Consider the following 18,609-nt stretch of genomic DNA (forward strand, 5'->3'; position numbering starts at 1 on the left):
TTATGACCTCATGAAGATGGCTGTGAAAAACCTGTAACTTGTCCCTAGGCACATCCAGGACACATGGGGTACAAACTACAGCCATCAGAAGTAATACTCCCCTCATCTCATAGACTCTTAGTCCTTCAATTTCCTATAAATGTGGTATTCTAAGAAGTTCCCTAGGTGTTACCAGGGAATAGAAACTCATTTGTTCTGATGCTATAAACTTTGATCAAATTTATCTCCCCCACAAAAGGTAGTCAGAAATACATTTATTTATTACGACATTTACGTAGGGAGCTATTTACAGGAATGGACTCTATTGGAGCGTCAGATGAAAAAGAGGCACTCAGGTTCCCTCTACCTGTTGACTTTGCAGCCTCTCAGTCTTCTATATTTTTCTTACGCTGGTGCTCCATTCTTCCAGCATTTATAGTTTCCTCAAGCTGTTCAGTAGAACCAGGGTGACCAGCTTGTCCCAGTTTGCCTGGAACTGTTCAGGTTTTAGAAACAAAATTCCCACATCCACAGAACCTTCTCACCCCCAGGCACACCAGGACGATTGGTCACTGGAGGTATAGCCTGGAGTGAAAAGGTTTCCTCATACTGCCTGACCAGCAATAGTGTGTTTCCAGAAATGTCTTCTTCTGTATCTAATGTTTTCTCTCTTTTTCTTAATCTTTGTCTATTTTGTTAGGAAAGCATCAACCAGGAGTAGATAAACCTGATCCCAAAACATGGAAGGCGAATTTCAGATGTGCCATGAATTCCTTGCCTGATATTGAAGAAGTCAAGGATAAAAGCATAAAGAAAGGAAACAATGCCTTCAGGGTCTACCGAATGCTGCCCCTATCGGAGCGGCCTTCTAAGAAAGGTAAAGGCATTTACAGACTCAAACAAGATCACTCAATTTATGTCATCGTGCCTTCGTGATCTCTTCATTTCTACATCTGCAGTCACTTCGCAGGTAGAATAGCCTGTTCATGCTGTGGGGGATCATTCCGCCCCTACCTGGCTTGGAAACAAGACTCTCAATTCACCAAAGGCAGTAAAAGATGCATGTGGAATTTTGATCATGTACAGAGTAAAGCAACAGGTTCATTGAGAGTTTCAGAAAGAGTTTAATTGGAGGGAAATGTTTCTCTGGAGGCCCTTCATGAATTAATCCAAAACTACATTTTTGTTGCCACAGGAAAGAAACCAAAGACAGAAAAAGAAGACAAAGTGAAGCACATCAAGGTAATCTCGGGTGTTTCAGAGAGAAAGCCAAGGTTGGGCTCCTAGTAATGACTCATACTCCGCCTCGTAAAGACGAGTCACAGGACCTCTGCCGAGTGTCATCTTTCTTCCTTTGCTTGTGTCTTCTGTGCTTTACATGTTTGCGCTTCGGCATGTATCCACTTGCAGTCATAGGTACACAGGGCCCTGCCTCATCCCGTTTCCCTGGGAAATTTATGAATGAAGTCACAGTCTCACTGTGCTCGGCAGGCTGAGGCCTCCATCTGGCCACCACGGCCGTTGCCAGCGGTCATTCTGTGCCAGCTAAGCTCCACAACAGCTTGTGGCTCATACTATTAAGCATATTTTCAGGCTATTAAATATACTTTAGTGTGTATTGAATGTTCTGTACCTCTAAAATGTATGAACTGTATGTTACAGACATCCGTCACGGGCGCTTCGGTGGGGACGCAGTGGTTAGCTTCAGCATTCCATCAGCACAGCTCTCAATGACTGCCTTCTGCCCCCTGCATCTCTCGCACCCCACAAGGGTTTCCCGTGGGATGTGCGTGTGTGTGTGAGTTCTCACGAAGCTGTGTGGTCTGAAGTCCCCTGCAGTCTGAGGATCTCTGTGCACAGATGAGGTGGCCCTTGTTATAGTGAGAGAAGAGCCGAATATGCCCCGCAAAACTGGGGACAAGCCTCAGTGGCTGAGCAGAGAGCAGACACTGGCCACAGACCCAGGGATCTCAGAGAGATTGTCTAGCTCGCTGGCCTCCCTTTGCAGATGAAGAAATTTAGGCAGCGTATTTTTGCAGTGATACTTTCAGTTTCACTTTCACTAATTTTTATTTTTAACTAAATTTAAATATTGCACTATATTAAAGGCCTATTATGCTTTAACTTTTCATTGTGGAAAGATTTTATGCACATAGAAAGGAGACAAATGAGTAAAATTTACTCCATAGGCCATCATTCAGATTAATTTTAACCTTAATCAGCTCCTGGCCAGTTTTGCTTCATCAATAGCTCTTCCCATTTCCTGACTTCTAACATGAAATTGCAGCCCTTCAACCATTTTTGACTTACAAAAATAATTTGTTTATTTATTTATTTATTTATTTTCTTTTTTAATTGAGACAGAGTTTTACTCTGTTGGCACAGGTTGGAGTGCAGTGGTGCGATCTTGCCTCACTGCAACCTCTGCCTCCCGGGTTCAAGCGATTCTCCTGCCTCAGCCTCCCGAGTAACTGGGACTACAAACACATGCCACCACGCCTGGCTAGTTTTTGTATTTTTAGTAGAGATGGAGTTTCACCATGTTGGCCAGGCTGGTCTTGAACCTCTGACCTTAAAAGATTCTCCCACCTCAGCCTCCCAAAGTGGGAATACAGGCGGGAGCCACGGCACTCGGCCCAAAAACAATTCTTTATAGTTCAGCTTAATGTAATGTTTGAAGCAAATTCCAAACCTCATAGCATTTCTTCCATAATAGTTCAGTATATATATTTAAAAGATAAGTGCTCTATAAAAATACCATGATGTCATTCTTGTACCTGAAATAGTACACGGTAATTTCTCAATATCAGTGAATATCCAGCCAGTGTTCAGAGTTTCAGTTGTTTCATACATGTTATAACTTTCGTGTGGTTTGTTTATGTAAATTAAGACCCATATAAAATTCACATGTGGTTTTTGAATGTCTTTTAAGTATTTTTTAAGTATATATGTTTCTCCTATATTACCTCTTAAAATATATATATATATATATTTTGCCATTGAGCAAACCTAGTTGTTAGCCATATCATTTCTCACAGTTCTTTTTTTTTTTTTTTTTTTTTTTTTTTTTTTTTTTTTTTTTTGAGACAAGGTCTTACTCTGTCACCCAGGCTGGAGTGCAGTGACACGATCATGGTTCACCGCAGCCCCAACACCCCGGGCTCAGGTGATCCTCCTGCCTCAGCCTCGCTCTAGTAGTCGGGTCTACAGGTGTGTGCCACTAAGCATGGATAATTTTAAAAAATTTTTTTATAGAGGTGAGGTCTCACTCTGTTGCCCAGGCTGGTCTCAAACTCCTGGCCTCAAGTGATCCTCTTGCCTTGGCTTCCCAAAATGTTGGAATTACAAGTGTGAGCCTGGCCGAGTTAGTATTTTTAAGGCCTACATTTTGATTCATGTTATTTAGTCAGAAAAGTATACCTTTCTCACAAATGTGTGAGAATTTACTACAATTTCAAGTGTGACTGAATCGTATTTACTACTGTTTTCCCATCATCTAGCTCAGTGTCTGGCCCAGAACAGATCACTAATACATATTTGATAACTGAATAGATGGATCAGCGTTTGTTGACTAAATAGATGCATAAATAAGTAGGATATGTGGGGTGGGAGTGAGGGGTTTTCCATTAGGATGCAGATTTAATTTCCGAATCACAGTTAATGAAGAAATAAGAATGGAGTAACAGATGTTGCCTTTTCAGCCCACGTTGCTCACATGTATCCACTGTATTCCATCGAATGCCAGATGCCAATGATGCTAAGATGCACTATTATTTTGTGTATCTCTTAGAAAAATTGCTTCCAATGAAACCATGACACATAATGGATTGAAAGGCATGTCCTCTTTCAGGGATGTGGCAATGCGAGGAAATGTCCGTCTTAGTAGTTCGTGCCATGTGGTGGTCCCGTTCGTCCGGGATCTCTACAGCCACATCGGCACTGGCAGTGTCTTCACATGGCCCTAAAATGAGCAAGTTGTGGAAGGCACAGTCCTAGGTGGGCTTGACCATCCTGGCCCAGGGAAGTAAGTGAGAGATTCCCTTAGGTGCAGCCATGTGGGTCAAGAGCCACCTTAGCCAAGTGTGTTTCATGAAATCCTTGTGCCATGAGGATATGATTCATACCTCAAACTTTTCTTTTGAAAGGACCTGATTCCTTCGGCAGAAGGCAGGTGATTCATTAGGCCTAAACACAGCCTAACTTTGGAATTTCGAGCTACTTGCATTGTGCTTTACAGTAAAGCAGGGAAGCTCGGAGGAGGCCAGTGGGCTTCCCGAGTTCTGTGCTTCCTGGCTGTTCAAGCCATCGTGTGGACTCTGTCTCTGTAGAGTGTTTGAAAAGTGAACTCCCCAGGGCGCCTGGAATTGGAAAGTCAGAGGACAATTACTAGCTATTAATATATTACCTTTTAATTGTATATCAGAACACCCAAGGACTGAGTTAATATACCCTGTGCAAATATACTAAACCTACTTAGTCCATCCAAATATGTAACTGGATACACTAAGCAGGTTTCTTCTACTGAGGAAATCTGTCTTTCATGTGGTAAGTAGGTATGAAAATTTGCTGTTGAAGCAAGCTCTTCCCAATCTTCCATTCAAGTTGAAGTTTTAATTAGCAAACAGTGTTTACAACATGTAGGCCAAGTGTTAGAATTTTCTTGGGGTCACTCATGATTCATCTCCATGCTGTATATCCCCCAACAAATAGTCTCCCCGAGACTGGAAGACCCAAGGCCCAGTGGCCATGTGGTATGTGCAGAAACGGCCTCAGCATCCTCTGACATTTCCTTTTGTGGGCATATCCCTGCATACTCAGTGAGCCATGTTTTCCTTGAGCTAAGCCCCACCTGTGCGGCAGTAACTGGATATCTAAGGAAGTGAAAACAAGAAAAACAGCTGGGTACAGTGGTACATGCCTGTAGTCCCAGCTGCTCAGGAGGCTGAGGTGTAGGAGGATGGCTTGAGCCCAGGAGTTCGAGGCTGCAGTGAACCATGATTGCACCACTGCACTCCAGCCTGGGCAACAGAGCAGGACCCCTTCTCCACCTTAAAAAAGAAAGAAAAACAATAGTGAGAAATCCTGGATTCTACATCATCGGTGCATGCATATGCTTCAGAAAATATCATGGAACGGTTTGCTCTGTGAGACTTCACACAAGGCCAAGAACAATAAGGATAGAAGTAGTTAAAACAGAGGGGGACTCGTTGATATTTTTGAGCTGATTCCAAGTTCCCAGCTATGATTATTGTCTCATTGAGGTCTCCCTGTGATGGGCAGCTTGTTTCCCTTGTAGACATTTAGGAAATGGATGCACAGAGAAGCTGATTCATTTTCCCAAGGCTGCATTGCTTTACAGAGCTGAGATTTGAATCCAGGTTTGTCCACCGGGTGCCTGGTAGCCTTTGGAGCCTAAGCCAGGCCTTGAGGGGTGGACAGGGTCAAACCATGGTCCTTCCCCCACACTAGGGGCATCAGGAATGAAGGCCTGGAGATTAGAGTTGGTTTGTCTTTCCTGGATGAGACAGGAAACTGACTTAATTAGAGCAGAAGTTTGTGTAGCGGGCAATGGGAAATACAGGCGTGTAGGTGAGGCGAATAGAAATGGGTACTTCCTGCTTCAGAGGGTTGTTTGCGGCTGAAACATACGTGCCTTGAAACTGCGGAGTACTTCCAGATCAAAGTGTTAGTGTTATGAAGGAGACAGAATTGGGAAGGGCTGCCAAAGTCACTTGGAAAAGATTAGGCCTGGTCTGTATTGGTTCTGAGCGCAGACCTATGGGTGGAAGTTATAGAAAAGCAGATAGGGGTTCGGCTGCTCTTTCTCATAGAGTTGTTGGCTCTAACAGTGACATGAGCTGGATGAAGACACGGCACACTCCCTGGCAGGGCTGCTCCTGGAGTGATCCCTTCACTGGTTGGAAGAGGTCTTCAGTTTTTAAATTTTAATCAAATGAAAACACACGCCAGCAACTCACTTGAAAAACAGATAAGATGAGAGATGCCCTGGGTGAAGCGGGTTATCAGGCTTATTCTGCCTGCCTGGGATCCTCCCTTCCCATGTGGTGGCTCAGAACGGGACCTCCGAGCCCAATGTGAAAAGCTTGAGGGACAGTTTTATGGGATGAGATGCAGTTGAACTCCTTGGAGCACACTTAGAGCAGGAGGGAACTGGTTATGTAAGGGAGGCCTTTCTCACCGGGGTAGGAAGGGGCGGGGGCGGAGACACTGCTGTGGAAAGGCAGTAGCTGGTGCTACTGGCATGGAGGGAGGAGACGTTTCTCCAGAAAGTGGAGGAGGTTATGGAGGATGCAGATAAGAGCGGCCTAAAGAGGAGGCCCCTGCGTCTTGCACCTTCAGAAGGGAGTGTTGGGAATGGAGGTCGTTTTGTGGAGAGGGTGTTTCGCTTTGGACATGCTGCCTTTGAAGTGACAGAGAGCCCTGAAAGTCAATGCCAGCTAGAAAGTTGGAGAGCATAGCACTTGAGTGAGTGCCCAATGGGCAGATGTGTGGTCATGTACTTGAGAATGGCATTGGTAGCTTTGGAAACTGATGGCTTCTCCAAGAGAGAAGCTGTGTGAGATACAGACAAAGGCCTGCAGAGAAGAGGCAGAGAAAAGTGAGCTAAGGAAAAAAGTCAAGAGGGAAGCTGCAGTGAGAGAAGGGAGGAAGAGAATGATGATGGCCTCATTCCAAGGAAGGAGCGGAAGGAAGGTGGTTCTGGGACCGGGCAGGAGGCCCCAGCCTGTCTTACGAGAGCTTCTGTTCTCAGTGGCATTGCAGCCTCTGTGCTCGGTGTGTGCACTCGCCAGGGTCCAGTTCCCTGACCTCCTTGTGAAGTCCAGCTCTCAGCCTACACGTTCTGTTAGCAGAGACCTAGAGATGCCCTTAAATTTGATGTTCTTAAATCTGGCTTCAAAGAGATTGGCTTTGCACAGATGAATTAGAGCATTGGTCCATCCCCAAACCCATTCAGCTTGTGTAGCTTCAAGACCAGCTAAAGGTGTATTATTTTACAGGTCTAAAGACGTGTGCTCCTGCCCCTGAACTCTCTCTTGTGCCAGTTTGCTTTTGCTTAAAATCCCTTAAACCATAGACCAAACCTTGGGTTCTATAATTATAGCAAAGGTTCTTGAGCGTCAGTGTTTGGCAGAGTTCATGCCCCCGTGTAGACCAAACCTTGGATTCTATAGTTAGAGCAAAAGTTTTGAACATAAATGTTTGGCGGCGTTTATGCACCGTGGAGGAGTCTGGACCCAAGCAGGGTCTTCTTTTTTCTTTTTTCTTTTTTTTTTTTTTATCTTTGGAGTAAGTTGAGAAAATTAAAAGTCAAGAAAGCTATGGGTTACTGGATTTACAGAAGAGCCTCTATCTAAAGTGAGAAAGGGAGCAGGAAGAGGAGACATGAGTCCTGGCCAGGATTCACCGGGCCAGGTTATGGTGCAGCAAAGCAGCAGGCAGTTGAGCCAGGGCAGGAGTGGGGCATCGGGGGTCCAGGAGAGGCTGCGGGTGAAGGCTGTTCAGGGGCTGCAGGATCTGTATGTTCATTTTACGTAGAGAACTCCACACCCCTTTTCTTCATTTGAGATCCTTGGATTTTTAATATAGCTTAGATTTAGATGTTTCTACTTCCAATCATTTCCAAAATTTTGACCCAGTTTAGTGAAGATCCTTCTCTCCTGGGCCTATTCTGCACCCTGGATGGAGGCGTTTCGGGAGGTGCTGGCTCTATTTTACTGTGCCATTGACTATACTGTCTGTCCAGAGTGACAGTATCAGTGAGATGATAGCTCTGAAATGACGGTTTTTTTTGAAGTGGGGTGAAGGGAGTAACACAGTGTTTGGAATGGTCTTTCTCAACCTCCATCGGTGGAATATATGATGTCATTATAGAAGTGGTCAGTGCAGGATACAGGGTAAGAATGGAGAGAGTAGAAGGCCAGGTGCGGTGGCTCACGCCTATCATCCCAGCACTTTGGGAGGCCGAGGCTGGCAGATCACCTAAGGTCAGGAATTCGAGACCAGCCTGGCCAACGTGGTGAAACCCCATCTCTACTAAAAATACAAAAAAATTAGCCAGACATGGTGGCAGGCAACTGTAATCCCAGCTACTTGGGAGGCTGAGGCAGGAGAATCTCTTGAACCCAGGAGGTGGAGGTTGCAGTGAGCCACGATCGCGCCATTGCACTCCAGCCCAGGTGACAGTGTGACTCCTGTCTCAAAAAAAAGAAAAAAGTATGGAGAGAGTAGAATAGTGTCCAAAAGAGTGTCTCAGTCTCCACTGGAATTAGGGCACGATACAAGGGCTTCTTAAGACAGAAAGCTCCTGGAATTGAACCATATTTTATGACCAAAGACAGAGTTCAGTTCCGGTGTCTCTGCAGGCTAAAAGTAGCGTGATCTTGAAAAATTAATTTAGACTCTGAGTCATCGTTTTCTCAAGTGATAAAAGTATCACTTGTCACTCATTAAACTGTAGATCATGTGTAACATTTAGAGGTCTTCAATGGAGAAATCAGAATTAATTTAGCTTTTTAAATATATGCAAGCCTGACTGCCTCATTAGTTTTATAAGAAACCTAGAAACAGAGTGAGTAAAAAAATAAGGTCAGACAGCAAAGGAAACCCATACAAATGAGCAGTTCTCTGGTCACTTCTTCAGAGGCCTGTGCTTAGTTCTTTTTGAGGGAGTTGAAGAAATGGGGGTGGAAGAGTGAAAGGTGGGGCATGACTCGGGGGAGGGAAACTGACCAGGGTCATTGAGGACGCCATTGAGAAACGAGGCTGCCATCGGAGAGGTGGAGAATTGCAGCAGTGTCAGTCCAGGTGGCCATGGAGGGACAGCACAGTCCATCAGAGGTCAGAATATGGGGCCAGGAGAAGGGATTTGAGAAAAGGCCATTGGATTTAGGAGAGCAGAGTTTTGTTGGTGACCTTTGGTAATGGTGAGTACTTATTTACTAATAAGTGCTATGTACGTAGTTAGCTCATTTAATCTTCACCTTATCCCTATGACGTGGGTCCTATTATTGGCCTCAGTTTACAACTGTCCGCGGTGCCCTAGGGTGGCTTACAGAGGTTCAGTAAGGAGCCACAGCTAGTGAGGAGGGGAGGTGCCAGGCTTTGCCCCAGGCCCTTCTGATTCCAAAGCCTGAGCTCTCAAGACCCGCTGGGAGCTTGATTCTGGAGGTGGAGGGGAAGCAAGACCACAGGAACTAAGGGGGGCCCAGGTGGAGAGGCCAAGTCCGGAAAGGCAGACGGGGGGTGGGAAGTTTGGCTGTGAAGGAAGGGAAACCTGCTGACTCACCCACGTCACAGGCAAGGTTTTTTTGTTTGTTTTTTTGTTTTTCCAGAAAGGGCAGGTTTTTTTTTTTTCCCTTAAGAATCAGGCTCTCACTCTGTCACCGAGGCTGGAGTGCAGTGACATAATCATAGCTCACTGCATCCTCGAACTCCTGGACTTAAGAGATCCTCCCAACACTGCAGTTTCCCAAGTATCCGGGACAAGAGGCATGCACCACCACACCCGGCTAACGTTCTTATTTTTTGTAGAGACAAGGTCTTGCTATGTTGCCCTGGCTGGTCTCCAACTGCTGGGCTGAAACAGTCCTCCAGCCTCAGCCTCCCAAAGTGCTGAGATTCCAGGGTGAGCCACCGTGCTGGACCCAAGAAGGGGCAGACATCTTATTTAGAGCTTGTAAGAGAAGAGATGCAAGATGCTGGGGGAGAAAGGAGTAAAAATCATGCCCGGTAGGGATGGATGTTCTGGGCCTACCCTTAACGTTGGACCTTCGGGACATCTGGTAAACCAGGCAGCGTATCGTTTATTTGAAAACTGAGCTATACAGTGGAGCGACGCCTTTGAAGTCATGTTATTAAGGTGGGAGTTTGCCAGGTGGGATTATGAAGGAGGAGGTTATTTCCCCTCCTTCCGTTAGTGACTTTTTGAGGATTTTGGGAGGATTGATTCCAGCTAGCGTATAAATAAACTGATGAGAACACCCACCATGTTTCAGAGCCGACCACTGTTGACTTTTCCAAACACAGTCACATCCACTTGCATGATCCTCTGCTTCCAGTCCTGTGTTCCTTCTGCTCTCCACCCTCTTCTTCCGCTTTGGATTCCTTGGGTGTTGTCCTGTGTGGCTTTTGTCTGACTTGATTGCTATGGTAGCAGCAGATGCAAGCTTACCTTGAGAGCTGAACGTCACCAGGCACCTCAGGGCTGGCTTCTGCAGAGCTGTTTAGTACAAGGGAATGGAGGGTACTGGTGCACTTGAAAAAAGCACACATTTAGAGCTCCAATAAGGGAAAGGAATTTGTTCTCATTATTTCATTAGTGTGCGCGTGCAGAATTCTTGGGCTGGATGGGATATTCAGCCACCTGAAGGGCAGTTATGTAAAGCCCATGGTATGGGGTTGCCTGGCTGGACTCAGGCCAGGGTACGGCCCTTGTGATCAGCCAGCCATCCAGTGCAGGGCCTCAGGTGGCCAGAGGCCATGGCAAAACTTATCTGCAGAGAATTCATCTACAACTTCCCCTAGGCTCCTGTTCTTGGGCCAGTCATTGAGGCAGAGCTTTCCCTAAGAAATAACTATGAAAGAGGTGGCATGATTCCTCCCTTAGGAGAAAGCCAGGCATTGATTCTTTTGAGCACTCCCTCAGAGGAGGAGAATGTGGAATCCACACAGTGCAGCATTTTACAGAGACAGTGATGCAGCTCTGCGTAGCCCCAAAGCTATTGTCTGCAGGTGGAAGCATTTCCTAAAGGCGAGCCAGATGGGCCGGTACCGTTTCCTTGAAGGAAAATGGAAGGAGCTGAATACCCAGCAGTGTACCCTGTGCAGAAATGTGCTTTAAAACAGGCCAGCTTAAAGAGGCAGGGAATGAATGTATCGGCAGCTGAGCATGAATGACCCTAGCATTAAAGAAAGTAGGCCGAGGGTAGAATTTCAGCTAAGAGAAGGGAGGGGAAAGGAAGTGTTCTCAATTCTTTTTTCTTTTCTTCTTCCTAGCAAGAACCAGTTGAGTCATCTCTGGGGCTTAGTAATGGAGTAAGTGATATTTCTCCTGAGTATGCGGTCCTGACTTCAGCTATAAAAAATGAAGTGGATAGTACGGTGAACATCATAGGTAAACTGTTTTGACATCTCATTTTTTATACATATGAGCAGCCCCCTGGGGCCTGAAATTTGTAAAACAGTGAACTTCAAATAACATAGTCAGTGGGAGGAGGTCTTGGAATCATCTCAGAATGCAAGTTCCAGCCCCCGGATTTCAAGGCTGAGAAACGAAGGCTTTTGAGGATCAGATAAAGGAACTTAGACGGGTCAGTCTCCGTGGAAGAAGGCTGGGGTGACCTCCCAGGAGAAATGTTGGTTTCCCGGCGGCTCGTGGCTGGCGATCCGGCTGGCGATCCCAGTCTTTCAGTATTTGGTTCACATGGACAAAAGAGTATTTATTTAACTCGGGAACCAAGGAGAGGGAAGATGGTCCTCACAAGTCCTCTCAGCAGCTGCTTCCTGGCAGGCAGAGAAACTGAGGCACAGAGACGGGTTGCCAAAGGGCCCACTCTGATTCAGCCGATATTTTTGAGCACCTTCTGTATATCAGACTCAGTACTAGGAGCAGGAAATAGATGGAGGAGGCCCAATTTCTTTTTTCATGGAGGGATGCAGATAGTAAACATAAGACACCCACAGATAACTGCAGTGTTACCATGTGTGGTAAATACTGCAAAAGAAAAGAAAGGAGAGGGAAAAACCAAGCCACCAAATTTAGATTGGAGGTCTCAGAGGAGCAGTGTTTTCCCTCCTTCCTGACAGTTGAACAGCTTCCAGATGTAGCTAGCTGTGCCCGCCCCCAAGGAGGGCAGGGTCTTTACAATGAAGACATGTCTTCTGATGTTCCTTCTCTCCCGTATGGCCAAATGCACAGGTGTGGTGCCCAAAAGACCTCAGCCTGCTTTCCCTTTAAGGGGAAGGAGAAGAAAAAACTCCTTTTATTTTACTTTCTTTTAGCATTGAATTTTTGTTGTGTGTGTGGTGACTTCTGTTTTTAGGAACGGAAGAAGCCAGCAGCATGCTGAAGTGTCCTGACAGGCCTCCGCTGGCCTCTTGCCGAGGTTAGCAGTGCTTTTTTGTATTGAAACCATCTCCCAGGCAGTGTAAAAAGTTTGCAGGTGCGGACATTCTGTGTGACCGGCCTAGGCAGTGCTCTGTAACCCTGTTGTGTTTCTTGATAAAACACAGCCCCACCCTTTAATAAAGCAAAGATTGCTATGAAACCAGAGAGTCTATTCATTACTCTGGAGTAAATAGAGCAGTCTGTAGTGACTAGACATATGGCAATTAGGAAGTCATGGAGTTGGGATTTTTGTCTTAATTTTGGCTGCCCAAAGTGCCCCCTATAGGATATTCTTTTTTTGGTAATTGTTTCCAAATTTGCCTGTCTTTATCTACAGTGAAACTCAAGCAGCTTTTTAAGGCAAGCCTGCAAACCTAAGTATCAACATGGGCTCCTGAAGGCGCATGAGAGCAGATCCACAGCTTACTGGCCAGTGTTAGGGTCCCCATGAGGGCCACCCAGTTGAACTCAAGGTTGGCAGACTCTGGCCCCAGCACTTGCCATGGTTTCAGGATGGCCAGAGGTGACACAGGGCTGTGGCACTGGGTCTTCATCTCTTCCCATATCCTTTGTTTCCCCTTATTTTTGCCATATTTTATTATGCTTCAGATAGAAATTTTATTTATAAGATAAAAAGTAGCTCTGGGGCCGGGCACAGTGGCTCACACCTGTAATCCCAGCACTTTGGGAGGCCGAGGTGGGTGGATCACGAGGTCAGGAGATCAAGACCATCCTGGTCAACATGGTGAAACCCTGTCTGTACTAAAAATACAAAAATTAACTGGGCATGGTGGCAGGTGCCTGTAGTCCCAGCTACTCAGGAGGCTGAGGTAGGAGAATCACTTGAACCCAGAAGGTGGAGGTTGCACTGAACCGAGATGGTACCACTGCACTCCAGCCTGGGTGATAGAGGGAGACTGCCCAAAAAAACAAAGATTAAAAAGTAGCTCTGGGTGAGTCTTTAGATGGAGGGCACCCCCTCTGAAGAGATCACCTATGCTGTCAGCCGTGCCCATGCCTTCCTCCTGGAAGCTGAGTTGTTCACCCCTTAGGAGAAGGGGCCTGAGACAAGGCATTCGATTTTATCCACACCCCTAGAACGCTCTTAGCAAGATGAAACACCATATGAGATGTGAACCCTTACATCGCAATATGCCCAGACACAGAACCCACAACAACATACTTTATTCTTGGCTGTATTGGACCTGGAGCGCCTGGGCACTGAGGTGAGACTGTGGGGCCGCTCCTCAGTCACCAGGTGCCAACCGAGAGACCCGGGCAGTGGAGTTGGGCTGCTGTGTTTTCAGCCTTAAGAAGTTTTTATGGGAGGCTGAGGCAGGAGAATGGCATGAACCCAGGAGGCGGAGCTTGCAGTGAGCTGAGATCCAGCCACTGCACTCCAGCCTGGGCAACGACAGAGCGAGACTCCGTCTCAAAAAAAAAAAAAAAAAAAAAGAAGTTTTTATTTACTCAAGAAAGCTGTCATCTTTTTGTGATGCTATATATTGTTTTCTTCTTCCTTCTCTCCCTGGCTGCCAATACCTCGTTTATAATTAACTGTCACCTCCTCCTGTCTTCCCTCACCCTACTTCTCAAGTCCATCCCTTCTGTTTCGGACACTGTGTGTGGGCCTGCCTTGGCTGTCACCTGGGCTCTGCTTCCATTCTGCCCCCCATTTGTTCTTCTCACAGAATAAAAATGCCAGTGTCATCATGTCACCACTGACCCCAAGAGAAGGAGTTGAGTTCCCCCAGGTCCCTGGGGCCTGGCATGACCTGGGCCCTGCCCACCGTTTTCATACCTGTCTTTGAACTTGAATTACTCTGAACAAGTTCAGCTCCCTGTGGCTGCTCATGGAGACAGTGAGGTTGGTGGTGGGCCTCTTTCTGGTGGAGCAGCCGCAAAGCCTTTGTCCACAGGGCACAGTGAGGAGTGGACATGTGGCAGTTCCAACAGGAGCTGTAGCTCCAGCCCAACACGTCTCATCCACACGTCTGCTCCCAGATCATTGACCCTGGAGACATTGGTTACCTCTACTGAGTGGTTTTTTTTTTTTTTTTTTTTGAGACTGAGTTTCACTCTGTTGTCCAAGCTGGAGTACAGTGACATGATCTTGGCTCACTGCAACCTCCGCCTCCCGGGTTCAGGCGATTCCCCTGCCTCAGCCTCCCAAGTGGCTGGGATTACAGGGATGTGCCACCATGCCTGGGTAATTTTTTTTGTATTTAGTAGAGACGGGGTTTCACCATGTTGATCAGAGTGGTCTCGAACTGCTGGCCTCAAATGATCCACCTGCCTCGGCCTTCCAAAGTGCTGGGATTACAGGTGTGAGCCACCGCGCCTGGCCTCTACTGAGTTTTTACTGGGATACATCCTGTGCTTCCCTTCGTGTAGTAGCCTGAGATGCTGTTTTCTCACGGGGTGCAGGGTGCACGGTGCCCCGTCCCACTCTTGCCTACTCCTGCACTCTGTCACCCTGGTAAGGTGTGTGCAGCCTGTAGTCAGGGACAGCCTGGCCCAGGCATCTACAGATCCCTGTCTCTGAATCACTGACCCCACAGTGACTGTCTCTCCCACCATGGCTCTCGAGTGCCTAAACCAAATCATGGCTGTATTTTATACCGAAAGAGCACGAGATTGGAAGTCAAAAGATGTGGTTTCTAGACCTGCTTCTGAAGTTTTTTATTTACCATGTGATTTTGGGCAAACTCCTTAATCTTTGAAATTCAATGTCTATATAGATTGGAAATAATATATAATTATTTATAAAATGGAAATATTTAAAATTGCATAGAAAATGGAAATAATCATACGGATCCGGCCCATCTCACAGAGTTACTGTGAAGATGAAGTGAAACGTACAGATAAATCACTCTGGGGCTAGAAGGGGGTAAAATGATATGTTATGATTATGATATTACCAAAATCATATTAAAATATATTTGATTAAGAAAAGTAGCCTCCATCTGTGCTGTGTCATCAGGGCTGGTATGAAGTTTAACTCCTGAAACCTTCAGAAGGGCGGGGGGAAATTCCCTGCGTGATGCCCTGCTGGTGGCCTGATTTTATATGCCTGCTAATCAGTTTCATTCTTGACTCTGCAGCTACCTGGGTGACCTTAGCAATCTACCTGACTTCTGGGTTTCAGCTTTTTTCAGCTGTAAAATGGTAGGACCAAGCTCCCTCCAAGGACCCCTCTGTTTCTAATAATCTGCTTTTAAGCACTTTCTCTGAGGCGTGGGAGCAAGCTGCTTTCTCAGGTGGAGACCTACATTAAGTCAACAATGGCTAATAAAGTAAGAATGACCTTTTAAGGGATCAAACCGTTCATCAGTAACCAGCCATAAATAATATTGTTATAATTCTCAGCAACTAGATTCAGTTAAAATTGCATTCCTGTGGGTGACTCTTTTCAGATGTGCTGACTTTAATAAACTGGAGAAACTTAGTGGATTTCTCCTTCTTCTAACTGAGAATTTCCCTGGCACACAACAGAGAACTGTTGAAAAGAAATGTCACTATTAGTTATGAGCCTGAAGACTCACTAAGGTGAGATTCAAAAGTTTTTTATCCTGAGAGGGGCTAAGAAAGCCAACAGTAGCTCAGTTCGGACTTCATTAACTCTCTCTGTTAGGGAGAGCATATTATAAAGAGTTGAAATTTGGAGTCAGGTAAGGCTAACATTGAATCCCGGTTCTGCTGCTGATTGGCTGTCTGACCTTGAATTCGTTATGTGGTTATGCCTTGTCTGGTTATTTCAGCATCTCTAGAATGGGGATCACTATTGTGCCTTCCTCATGGGTTGTGAGGTCTTGGGAAGTGGTAGGTAGAGGCAAAGATAGGTGCTCAGAAAGTCAGGTTTTGTCATTATTATCAGTTAGGACACTCTTTAGTACCCAGAGGAGTGCCACTTCTGACTCTATTTGCTGTAGCAGGTAAGTTTGTTATTCATGTGTCTTTTCAGCCATCAGGAGTCAGTGTTGCTGTGAGCGGTTCAGGGAAATCAGTTCACGTGGCATGAGACAGAGAGAGGGACAGAGAGAGAGAAACAGATAGAGACTGGTTAGCGATAGTGTTGATGCTCATCTCGAGAGCATTTCGATACCGGGATTTCCCTGCTTCTCTCATGGGCTTTCACTCGGGAGCTGGAAAGTTTCTAAAGTACCCAGGATGTTTGGATGGAGAGAAGCCATTGTCCCTTACCAGGGCATAAAGCAGCACACTCCTGTGGGGGAATTTGGCCTGAGAGATAACATAATTACATTAACTTGGTATCCAGATCATAGCCCAGAAAACAAAGACTGACTTTTCTGTCCTGGTCACCCGCATTCAGGATACACCTAAAATCTGCATGGACATGCTTATCTACTTTTTATCCCAGGTCATGTATATTAAGTGAAATACGGTAAAAGTCACCCCTTTTAAGGCATACAGTCCTATAAATGTTGACAGATGCACTCAGTGATGTAACTACCACCATACTCAAGACAGAACATTTTCATCACCCCAACACGTTTCCTCCGTGTCCCCCAGCCCTCGCACCCACAGCCGGCTGTCTTTATCACTTCCCAAAGGCTTCAAGAGTCCGCTCGCCAGAAGTCTTGACGTTTTCTAGAAAACATTAATTGTCACATCTCGTAATTGCAGATTGTCACAATCTCCTGCAGGACTCGACTCTGGCTCCAGTCAGTGAACCTCAGCCCCTTCACGTGTCCATTTATTCAGGGGAGAGTCCCTGAGTGCCTCTGGTGGGAGTTGTGAGTGTGTGTCATGACTGGACACAGAAAGTTCATACTTTCGTTGAGGAGAGATGCCATTGACCAGTTCAAAGTGCCATACGGGTATATAGAATTAACCAGCAACACAAGGCCGGAAGTCCAGAAGTGTCGCAAGGTCATGCCCCGTTGTAGTTTTGGCCGAGCGACGGGGACAGTGAGTGAGAGGCACCCAGGGGACAGAGCCCGGTCTGTGCTGGCGGGTCAGGAAGGGGCTCCGGAAGTCAGGGGCATGGTGCATGCTGCCTTTTGCTAAACCCCCACCCCTGTGCCACTGCCTCATTGAAGCCTTTGATTCCTCAAACTAGAAAAATCACCCCACTTCTCCAGCTTCCATCGCACGGCCCCGTTCTTTTTCTTTTCTTTCTTTTCTGTGTTCACGGCCTTCAACTTACTCTCTCGATGGTTAGTCGCTGGCCTATAGCCATGTTTGTGAACTTCTTACAAACCGGATGCTTGACTGCATCGATTTTCCGCTGCTCCTTCTAGCCCTGGGAGGCTAGGAGGTGCAAAGCAGGTGTTCCATAAATCTCTGTTAGTTGAATAACCGACTTGGATGTCATGGGGAAAAGCAGTGAGAGAAAGAATTCCTGGTTGGAACAAAGGGATCTGACTAGGGGGATACTTGAGCGGCTGCCATTGTTTGTAGTCCCAGCTAGCTTGCTTCTTTCTATTAGGAGCAACATGCAAAGGAGAGATGAGTTTTGAAGTACTGGAAGTTTAAATGGCTTCGACTTAAGTCACATTTATCTAAGGCCTTCATTGCCTTAGTATGCAAAGTATCACTGTGCCCTCCCTCCTCAAACTCACCCATTTGGTTTCTACCTCCACCCACCAGCTGCTTCTTAGGACTTGGGCTAGGGCAGGACATTATCTTGTTTTCCTGCCATTTTATTTTACTTGGAGGGAAGAGGCAGAAGAAACTTGAGAGAGGTCAGTGTAGGTCAGTGTCAGTCTGTGTCTAGTGACCTGCGTAATTGATGTCCTCACCCTCAAATAGGATAGTCCAAAGGATGAAATAAACAGGCTTGGGATCTGCCTGCCATATATAGCCTGCCTGCCTTTTCTTTAATTTTATCCCCACCAGGAAAACCTAAACGAGATCCGGTTTCCTTCCATTCTGTATGCTATGGCTTTTGGACTCTTATCTCAGCCCCAAATCCCCTTTCTGAGCCTCTTCTGTGCCTTTCCTTTCTTTATTAAAGAACCTATGAATTGCCACTGCCCTCTAAAACCTTCCCTGCGTAGCAAGCAGAGAATGTGCTTATCGCTCCACAGAAAGCAATTAAAACAGGAACCTGTTTATAAACAAAATACTTTAGAAAATAAAATACTTGGAGTGATTAAAACAGGAGCCTCTCCATGACGCCTGGCGTCTCAAGGAGACTGGAGTGCATTCTAACCTGAATACTTTGCCGATTGGTGAGAAAATGTCAGCAACATAGAGCACCACATATTCTCCAAGCTGTGTGAGTTTGGACAAGTCACTCTCCCTCTCTGTGCCTGAGTTTCTTCATCTATAACAGGATAACGATGATTTATCTGTCATCCTTGTGGGATAAAATGTTAAAATAACATATACGAGGACCTTGGGAATTATTTCTTCACCTTTATTTATTGAAGCTAATTTTCAGGGACATTTCATCCAACTGACAGCGGTATGAAGTCAGTTTCATTTAAAATTAGGGCAGGACCTTAGGGATCTTCAAATTGAAACGGCAATGAAAT

The 18,609-nt window shown here is 46.0% G+C and overlaps 1 protein-coding gene across 4 annotated transcripts in view; it reads left to right on the top strand.

Moving 5' to 3' along the window:
- Positions 1–18,609, top strand: part of IRF2 (interferon regulatory factor 2) — a 90,749-nt gene that overhangs the window by 59,222 nt on the left and 12,918 nt on the right. For all 4 annotated transcript variants that reach the window (XM_017854334.1, XM_017854335.1, XM_017854333.1 and 1 more), the window contains 3 exons: positions 680–856; positions 1,175–1,221; positions 10,996–11,113. In XM_017854334.1, coding sequence (XP_017709823.1) covers positions 680–856; positions 1,175–1,221; positions 10,996–11,113 — 342 coding nt within the window. The remainder of the gene's footprint in view (positions 1–679; positions 857–1,174; positions 1,222–10,995; positions 11,114–18,609) is intronic.

The sequence above is a fragment of the Rhinopithecus bieti genome, unplaced genomic scaffold (genome assembly GCF_001698545.2).
Source record: "Rhinopithecus bieti isolate Rb0 unplaced genomic scaffold, ASM169854v2 scaffold_38004, whole genome shotgun sequence".
NCBI classification, from domain to species: domain Eukaryota; kingdom Metazoa; phylum Chordata; class Mammalia; order Primates; family Cercopithecidae; genus Rhinopithecus; species Rhinopithecus bieti.